This window comes from Haliotis rubra, unplaced genomic scaffold (assembly GCF_003918875.1).
Source record: "Haliotis rubra isolate DU_JTF1 unplaced genomic scaffold, ASM391887v1 Scf220, whole genome shotgun sequence".
Classification (NCBI taxonomy): domain Eukaryota; kingdom Metazoa; phylum Mollusca; class Gastropoda; order Lepetellida; family Haliotidae; genus Haliotis; species Haliotis rubra.
Genome location: NW_025766226.1, coordinates 841,812 through 852,403, shown reverse-complemented (window position 1 = coordinate 852,403; position 10,592 = coordinate 841,812). Strand labels below are relative to the sequence as shown.

General features: G+C 38.9%; 1 protein-coding gene across 6 annotated transcripts in view; it reads right to left on the bottom strand.

Moving 5' to 3' along the window:
* Window positions 1–7,291: 7,291 nt before the first annotated feature.
* The window catches only part of LOC124277353 (grainyhead-like protein 1 homolog), a 58,678-nt gene continuing 55,377 nt past the window's right edge, over window positions 7,292–10,592 (bottom strand). For all 6 annotated transcript variants that reach the window (XM_046713011.1, XM_046713010.1, XM_046713015.1 and 3 more), the window contains exons 15-18: window positions 10,140–10,240; window positions 9,866–9,951; window positions 9,436–9,497; window positions 7,292–9,072 (exon numbers count right to left, since the gene is read on the bottom strand). In XM_046713011.1, coding sequence (XP_046568967.1) covers window positions 8,946–9,072; window positions 9,436–9,497; window positions 9,866–9,951; window positions 10,140–10,240 — 376 coding nt within the window. In that variant the 3' untranslated portion in view covers window positions 7,292–8,945. The remainder of the gene's footprint in view (window positions 9,073–9,435; window positions 9,498–9,865; window positions 9,952–10,139; window positions 10,241–10,592) is intronic.

The following is a 10,592-nucleotide window of genomic DNA, read 5'->3' as shown; positions in this document are numbered from 1 at the left end:
TACTCATTGTATACGTAGTTATAAATAAATAATTACAATACCTTTATAAATATGAATACTAATGATATCTGTTTTTTAAACTTCATGTGTGATTTTGAATTTTTCTTTCACGCATTCGCTGTATGTTTAAAGGCACTCTATCACGCCACACTTCTCTTAAAATCAATATTAATTTCTCTCTTTGATACTGACTATCAGCCCCCAGCGAAGCTACCATATAATTTATTCCGAAAAAAATGACGTATTAAGATTACAATATGAAATTAAAAAGTTCGAATGAATTAATGCAACGTTGCATTAAATCGATTCTCGCAGCCCCTGCCGACCGAACTATATTTCAAGCGAACCCCATAGAGTTACGTCCCTCGGAACGCTCTTTACGAATATCCTATACGCAACTTGTGGTTGAGGCCAGTTCGGCAAAGACCGAGAGCACCGCGTGCGGCAGTTTTCGATGTACGGAGCAATCGTTTACATTCCAAATATGGCAAGTGTTATCTGTTTGGAAGCTGTTCGATTCGAAGTTTCAATTATCAATTTCAGGCAAGTCGTAAAGAATAATAAGTCTTTTATTGTATCAATAGGAAGCTAAGGTGAGTGCATATGCCCCAATATATATATAATACAGACCAAAATATTGTCGAAAAGCGTGACATTGTGCCTTTAAGTTGTCAAGTTCACCTCCACTTGCCGAAGACTGACGAAAGATAATGACTATTCACGGGGAACGTTCATGTTATCAGATCTCCCATTGTCGTCATGCTTTGACGAACGAGATGAGTTATTTTTTACCAAAAACAAATTAATTCAAAAATGAATTTGGTTTGCTGATGGGAAATTTATGTAAATTATTATTAATATATCAACTATCTAGCGCGTCCATGTTGATGGCGTAGGTACCTGGTACCGTATTGTACGTATGTGCTTGTTTGCAACACGCCATTTGTAATTCTTTCAGCTTGTGGTTCAAAGTGTTCCGTCAGGTTGCGCGCCTGGATACAAGATCTAGCGATTACGTAAATTGATAAATATAATTAGTCACACGTGGGGGCTAAGGGTCATGGTGTCAAGGTCATGCAGGTGCCAAGGATAGGTAGATATCTCAGAGAAGCAATGGCAAAACGTAAAAACAAAAAGAAAACAGTGACTGAAGATATGATAAAGGTTTTGGGAAAGGTTCAAGGAAAGTTCATGAAACAAAATATCACATTGACAAAGAGAGTTGTCTTATGGATGTGTAAAGAGTTTTGTCGCTTCTATTGAAAAAAACATGTAGGTATACTGATTCATGTTAGAAACGCAACATGCAACAGTTGACTTGGAACATTTATGTTAGCACAATGAAACCTCGTTAGTGTGTTTCCTGGACAAACTGGTGAACACCTGTGGCACAACGTCGAGCTTTCTCTCCCATATTAAGCTGAAAACCTAGAGAACCAAGTCGAGTTAACTGTAGTTCGAGACAATCCGGTTAAGAATAATAATGATTTTTAGGATGCACGATAAGGGCTAATAGTATGGAGATAGCGTTCAAGCTGACGGTCTTTCAGAAGACAGTGTTGTGAAATATTATTTGTTTTAAGTGAAGTGTACGTTTTAGTGAAACTATCTAACGCATGGTTGATTATATCAACGAGTGAGAGAGTGAATGAATGAATGAATGAGTGAGTGAGGGAGGAGTAAGTATATTTTGTTCACTCTTTGAACGGCATGTCGGCTATATATACTAGACAGATTCTAAACATTCAAGAATTTCGTGAAGGTCGTTCTACGTTATGGCGTTGAACCAACCGGAAACCGTATCAGGTCAAATCATAGGTTTCTGGAACACCGAAAGGGTGCAACTTGGAAAGCATGCGTTTCGGATGATTTGGCTACACGTAGAAATGAGATATAAGGATCAATTCTTGATCGAAAATCTTTCTTTCGTGAGACTGAACTCGCTAACAATTTCCATTACAAAACTGCTAAGGCATGCGCTATGACCGAACATTGCCATTAACCCGTGTATGTCTCTGCTATATTGTCAAAGCTGTCGCTGCCAATGCTCGAATTTTACAACACCTTGATACTATACCTGACTCATGTACATAGGCATAAGGGATACGTTGTGATAATGGCGATTGAACAGTCTTAGCAGTTTAATACTGGTTTGCTAAACACGGTGATTTGTTTGCCCTTTGATGGTCTCATTTGTTTGTGTTTGCAAGGCATTTGACCTGTCAGTCTTATAATCGACTCCAAAGGGAATATAAAAATGCAGATGCGAAATGTCAATATAGTGAACTATGCTTCTTGTCATGGATGCTCCAACGTTTTTAAAACTAATTTTGGACAAATTACTTTGCACTAGTTGAGGTTAACGCTTATATGCTGGTCATTCTATACGCCATCTCAGATTCTAACTGACGAGGCTGTTTTTGCAGATTTAACCGTGTACACACAGTGCATTATAACTCACAAAAAACAATATTGTTCGTGTGAACGCTGACAATAGTATGACTCAGTATCTACTACATTACACTACACTGGCAATCCCAGAGACATGGAAAACTGGAAAATACAATCAAGCCATTAATCTTTCAGAAGGTGAGCTCCCCGCCCGCAGAGGCGGCGCGTCTCATCTCGGCAGGGGCGAAGAACATCGCAGGGCGCTCTAAAGTGTGATTGGGATTTAAACCGATTCCATTGGGCAAACTGACAATGACGGCATGAGTAAACAGCTACTGGTGATATATGGTTCAACGGGGCGTTTGTCATTGAAAGCATATAGATAACTAAACGCACTTCGAAGCCGTTAAGTTGTCAATGTTGAGGAATAAATCATTACGTGTATTGTGCGAATTTCGTAGAGGATATGATTGTTTTGTATGTCTTGATATATATAAGGTGGGAACGATGATTACTTTAAAACAGATTTGTGAAGGGGAAGGGGTTTGTCTGGACAAGACTTCTGTGGGTGGGTTGATAATGGTGAAAAACGTAGGCGGTTGGGCGAAAGCACTACAAAATTATATCGTATCGTGCTTTATGATTTTGCATCCGTCTTAAACTTTGATTTTGATCGGTGGGTCAAAATTTGTTTTTTAATCTTGGCCTGATTTGTTATAACTGTAAACTCTGACTGCAGCAAATCTGCTTCTTGGATCTGTTGCTTGGAGATTTGGTTATAGATGGACATTAACATAAACCGTACGCCCTGTGGAGAAGTCCCAACACCAAGGTGAATGTTAGATGCAATGAGTGAGTGAGTGAACGAGTATGGTTTTACGTCGCCTCTAACAATATTCCAGCAATATCACGGCGGGGGACACCATAAATGGGCTTCGCATATTGTACCCTTGTGGGGATTTGAACCCGGGACGAGCGCACGCTTTAACCATTAGTCTAGCCTTCCGCCCTGATGCAATAAGACTGAAAGCCGTGCTGTGGTATCTGGTAGTGATGATACCCCATACAAACTGACTACGCAAAAAATAACATCCTCTAGTTATTTGGTATTGTCAAACTATTTTATCGTATATGAAACGGAAAAATTGTAGTGTACTATTCACACTTTGCTAAGGATCAAATCATGGATTCAACAGAAAACTATGATGTGGGGTCAAATTTGGTCTAAATATCGAAGCTTATTGTAAGCATGGTTCCTAAGTTTCAGCATTTCATTGCATCTTGTGGATCCCATACCTGCTATTGACAGGTGTTCTTTATTTGTAAATGACCCGTTCCATGATTTGCAAAATGGTTGATTTGTGCCATGAAAACCATTTTTATGGCTACTCGTTATCAAGTGCATAAGGTTAGAATAAAGTGTCTGGCTGCCCGAAGACCCGGGTTCGATTCCCAACATGGGTACAATGTGGGAAGCCCATTTCTTGTGTCCCCCGCCGTGATATTGCTGGAATATTGCTAAAAGCGGCGTAAAACCATACTCACTCACTCACTCTTATCTGAGTCCGGTGTAATTTCGTATTGTGAGTTGTATCCTATGTTCCCGTGTTAATTAGGTGAGTAACAGACTCGCCTTTGCATATGTCTGTGATGGATGTTACCATTTGTGTCTTTCCAATTCTTTTTAAGAACACTAGGTGTTATCACTATGGGTGGTGATTCGTGCTCATGCTAAAGTCGGAATCTTGAAATGGCCTCTGTTTTAGTAATGATTATGAAAAATGGGTTTGTCACTTTTGTTAATAGAGACAAACAGCACATGCACAAACATATGCACGCATATTCTCACATCTACACGCATAAACACAGACTAAAACTGACTGACATACACGATGACACAAAAAACACATACTAAAGTACCCATGCGCGCACGCACGCACGAACACACACACAAAAATAAAATGGGCAGTCCGGTGAGGTGAAATGGGGTTTATCGTCGTGCTTGAGAATATTTCGCTCATATGACGACGTGCATGCGTGTGTATGTGTATGTGCGGCTGCTTGTACTAGCCCAGACTGAAGCTGGTTTTATAGTGCTAGCCCACTGAGATACCATGCCGCAGTGAAGCATGAATACCCCACTCAGACACATTATACTGACTCCGAGCCGACCAGTCCTTGTTGTACCCATTAATGCCGAGCGCCAGGCAGGGACCAACAAGTACCATATTTTAACGTCTTTTGGTATGACGCGGTCGGGGATCGAACCCGCGACCTTCCGCTCTCCGGGCGGACGCTCTAACCACTACACCACGGAGGCGGTCAAATGGGCTGTCCGATAGCTACCAGATAGGTAAATGTTTATCGGGGGGAAGTGAAGACACTGCTATACATTAGGGGTATAAATATAAACGACAAAACATCGTTCCGCATCGTTTAGTTGATTCTTCTAATTCAAAAGTTAATTAATTATAATTAAAAACCCGATTTTACATAATATATAATTAAAGTTATTAAATAAGTAGTTTTAAATCAGAAGGTACCACATGTTTGTCACAACTGCAAGAACATTTTAAAAATTCAATGAGTATTATTAAGTGAAGCGGTATGAAATGGAATAATATTTCACAGGCACTCACCACATATAAACGGCATCGTATCACAATTGAGTACACCGGTGCTCATCATGTTGATCACTGGATTATCTGGTCAAGACTCGATTACTGGTATTATATTTCGGACCCGTGAAGATCCGGGGTAGAATAGGTCTTCATAAACCCATGCATGCAATATATGCTTGTCGTAAGAGGCGACTAACGGGATCGGGTGTCAGGCTCACTGACTTGCTTGACACATGTCATCGGTTCCCAATTGCGCAGATCGATGCTCATGCTGCTGATCACTGGAATGTCTGGTTCAGACTCGATCATTTACAGACCGCCGCCATATAGCTGGAATATGACTGAGTGCGGCGTAAAACTAAACTCACTCCAGTGATATAAATGGAGAAATGGACAGGACAGCTCTCTACTTCAGAAAACGTGTTGGTATTGCAAACCCATAAGCTTGAGCTTGGGATGTTCTCCCAAGACGACAATAAAGTGTGTCATTTCTGGTGGGCGTTCCAACCGCAAAAGGAAAAAAAAACACACTTTCGTTTGCTTTCTGTTGGGAGTTAGACCGAGGTATGATCAATCACGGGACTGCCTTTACCCATCTGACACTAAACAAGGCCAAGACAAATGAGCTTCAAATCCTGTGTTTATTAACAGAATCCAAACTGGGAGTGCTTCAGACATCATGTTGGTCAGTGATGTGTCAAATGTGGACATGTCTCCCCCCTCACTATTGCCGAACATTGAGAAAAGTCGGCTCTGGTAACGCTGAAGGTATTCCTCTCGTCATGCAGTGTTGTCATCGGTAAAACCCGTGAAGATCCGGGTTAGAATTGATCTTCAGTAACCCATGCTTGTGGTAAGAGGCGACTAACGGGACCGGATAGTCGGGCTCGCTAACTTGGTTGACACATGCCATCGTATCCTAATTGCGTAGATCGATGCTCGTGCTGTTGATCACTGGATTGTCGGGTCAAAACTCGATTATTTACAGACCACAGCCATATAGCTGGAATATTGCAGAGTGCGGCGTAAAACTCACTCACTCATTGGTTCAAACCTTATTGGACCGCCTCCGTGGTGTAGTGGTTAGAGCGTCCGCCCGGAGAGCGGAAGGTCGCGGGTTCGATCCCCGACCGCGTCATACCAAAAGACGTTAAAATATGGTACTTGTTGGTCCCTGCCTGGCGTTCGGCATTAATGGGTACAACAAGGACTAGTCGGCTCGGAGTGAGTATAATGTGTCTGAGTGGGGTATTCATGCTTCACTGCGGCATATTATCTCAGTGGGCTAGCACTATAAAACCAGCTTCAGTCTGGGCTAGTACAAGCAGCCGCACATACATGACACATGATATGTGTCGAGCAAGTCAGCGAGCCTGACCACCCGATCCCGTTAGTCGCCTCTTACGACAAGCATATTCGCCTTTTGTGACAAGCATGGGCTGTTGAAGACCTATTCTACCCCGGATCTTCACGGGTCCGAAATATAATACCAGATAATCCAGTGATCAACATCATGAGCACCGTTCTACTCAATTGTGATACGATGCCGTTTATATGTGGTGAGTGCCTGTGAAATATTATTCCATTTCATACCGCTTCACTTAATACTCATTGAATTTTTAAAATGTTCTTTCAGTTGTGACAAACATGTGGTACCTTCTGAATTAAAACTACTTATTTAATAACCTTAAATATATATTATGTAAAATCGGGTTTTTAATTATAATTAATTAACTTTTGAATAAAAAGAATCAACTAAACGATGCGAAACGATGTTTTGTCGTTTATATTTATACCCTTAATGAATAGCAGTGTCTTCACTTCTCCGATAAACATTTACCTATCTGGTAGCTTTCGGACAGCCCATTTGACCGCCTCCGTGGTGTAGTGGTTAGAGCGTCCGCCCCGAGGACTGGTCGGCTCGGAGTCAGTATACTGTGTCTGAGTGGGGTATTCATGTTTCACTGTGGCATGGTATCTCAGTGGGCTAGCACTATAAAACCAGCTTCAGTCTGGGCTAGTACAACCAGCCGCACATACACATACACACGCATGCACGTCGTCATATGAGCAAAATATTCTCAAGCACGACGTTAAACCCGATTTCACCTCACCTCACCTCAAACCTTATTGTAGGTACAAAACGAGAAACCGCGGTCAGTATTTCTGAAATCTGCGTATAAACCTTCTGAACCTTGCTGACACCGCAAATGTTACAGTGACCTTATCACCCCTAAAAGGAAACATAATTGTCATAAAAAAAAATCACAGAACCATAATTCTTATACATATACTTTATTGTTTAAAAATAAAGTACTAAACATTTTCATATACATAATCATTTCACAACACTGTTTACACGAGGGCATATCAGTATCAAAGACATAATATATATCTGAACCTATGACTATATGCGTCATTACTATGATGATATGATAATATGGTTCAGCATACACTATATGAGATCAATAGAGGAGACGTCATGGGGCCCAGCCTTTACTGGGCCGGCCTTAATATCAGAGACATAAAATCTTCTTGCAGTAACACAGATTTGGGATTACAGAAAACATGACCTATATTTCATAAAATACGGTTCATATCATTTTAAAACAAGTGTTCATACGAAATGTTTAAAATAAAAAGCGGATTTAAATTTAAAAAATGAAACAGTGTATTTCTACATCTATTCTTAAATAGTTCTTAAAAAATCCTATCTTACTGTGGAATGAAAGTTTGAAAAAACCCATATATTTCTATGTACATATATAATTTATTTAAAATAAAGAGGAAGCGGTTTTTCATAAAATAAAAAACTATAATTTAAAAAGAAATTATTGAAACAATATATATGCATGTCCAATCATATATGTAATAATTCAACATAGTTTTCTTAATTTGTTTTTTGTTTATTTACATACGGTTCAAAATATCTAATTGAGTAATGCCCGGGAGATAAGAAAAACCGTTAACAAAATTACGTTTTCTTTGTCATGGTGAATTCTGTCTATGCCTCACAGGTTTCAGTAAAGACTATAATTGAGAAATATAAATATATGTAGCTCTAACAATACCCTGCTGCTTCGAGCGATATGGTTGTCATGATATGCATACGTATATGAACACCGCGCAAAAATGTACCTTTTCATGGTAGTAGCCATGGTAAGAAAAGAAGTGAATTTCTGTAAGAAATGTCAAATTTACCATTTTTTCTGTAAAGGAAAATTACGTTTTTGCGTAGCGAGATCTGATGGCACTTTTAGTGATAGCATATATATCAATGTAATAATATACATATGTTTTCGTATTTCTACATCTATTTACAATAGGTTATGTACAACTATGCATTTTCAATCGGTGGTGTAATGTATATTTTAAATATATAAAATTCTCAAAAATGGAAGGTTAACAAGGGTCACATAATATAATAATAAAATACGTCTAAAAACATATGAAAATCCGGACCATTATCGTAGGTCCGTCAGCAGTTACTGCAGATCACGCTTTAAAGTACATAATAGCACATTGTGAATTTGGGTAGGAAAAGTTTGGATCTTGTGCTCCTTGCTATGAAAACGTACCTCTCACAATACAATGACAACATAGAGAAAAATCTACATAGATACACATTTCAATATGGCCGGAGATAGGGTTCAAATGGAGGCGCTTTTGATGATATGCTATCCTTCTGTAAGAGTAAGTGTCTCATATATACGTCATTTCTTTGACGTCTCTGTCTACGTCCAAACTGTCATGACTAGCTTTCTTAATATTGCTGCTGCCGCCGATATCCGCTTAAAAGTCTGAGACATGTCACGTGGCCCGTATTGGCCTCCACACACTTCCGCCATCTTGATTCAGGGGAGATAACTCTAAACCATTAGTGTCCATTTCACTGATTTCACTTTGGTATGTGGTGGTGACGTGCGCACGCGGTCACTGTGGGTCAATCTCGACCAGAATGATCTCCTTCTGATCCTCGCTCACATTGTTTATGTCTATGATGAATGTTGATTCATGGGAGTAATGGCGGACGATGTCGTCGTCCATGTTCACATAGATTCTGAAAAATTAAAAACAAACATTATAACATTTGAGAGGAAGATGTAAACTAGTGGCTCGTTTTGGTTGAACTTGTTTGCTAAATGTAACAAATTAGGACCTAAATTATCTTTTTCGAATGTGTTGAGAAAGGTTACTTAGTTGTAAGAGTGTTTATTTCCAATACGTTTAGAGCACTTCAGGATAAACGGCGGTTAAGCGCTTTAGGACCAGCAACTCCTTGAACAATCAGTACTTAACGTTTATTTGGTAATGCCCAAAATTTGCTTGCTACTGAGAAAAACTACTGCTTTATGAACATACAAAATAGCTTTCACAAACATTTTCAAAACTCAAAAGTTAACATTAAAGAATTGATATATACCCTTTTGACTTCTTGTAGAAATTCTTGACTTGTTTAGGTGGTATGTGGTATTTCTCCTCGATCTTGAAAAACAAACAAAAACATGACAGACTAATTCAATAAACAGGTTGAATTAAAAGCAAACACTATCCACCAGTTGTAATCTGTTTTCAGATTCCGTATCTGTCATGCATTTAATTTTTAAATCATTATCTGCGATGAAAATCTTTATATAAATCACGATATAGTACGGATAAAGTGCACAAATACCAGCAAATACCAGCACAAATACCATTAGCCCTTACTGCCATTCAAAATATTTTTTACAGTTCAGGAGTCTCGGATATAGGAAAAGACTAATAACAAAATCCGATGATGATGATGGTGATGGTGATGATGATGACTATGATGATGATGATGATGATGACTATGATGATCTTGGTATACATACCGCTTTCAGTAGGCCGAGCATAGTAGGCTGTCGTAGTAACAGTGCCGTGAACACATTCTCTTGTTGTTCCCGAACGTACAACAAAACTAAAACACAAATATAATTACATTGTAATATATGATTCAAAGTGGTTCAATTTCCCTTGCACTAATCTTACGCATTCTGTTTTATTACTTATTGTTTATTTATTAATTTCTTTAATTGGTACAGATAAAATATTTTGGGGTCTTAAGCAAGTATCATAATGAGCATATATAGAGAAGACGATTCTTACTCTTTGGCATGTCCATGCAATGACTACAAGAGGTTCGTCTTTGGCGCTTTGCGGGCGGGTAGAACTCATCACTGCGAGATAAATCATCACCTCCACTCAGACTGGAAACAAAACAAAATGAAATAAATATACTTGAATGTCCAAACACAATTTTTGTACTTTATCAAAGAGCTTTTAATGTGGTATGTGATAAACATGTCACTGAATTCGTTAAAAGATTGTTCCTTTAATATCCAATAATAATTATCCTGCATGTCGTTTTTATCTAAATAAATTACACGTCTTATGGAGAAGGCTATCGTCACAATCATCATTATTAAACGTTCATGCCTTGTGATTTAATCTTGATAATTCATTTTAGCTACCCATGTCTAACAAGTCCTAGATATTACTTCTTGGGTGGGACTATTTCCTATCTCCACAACATAAAACTTCCAATAAATCACCACCACC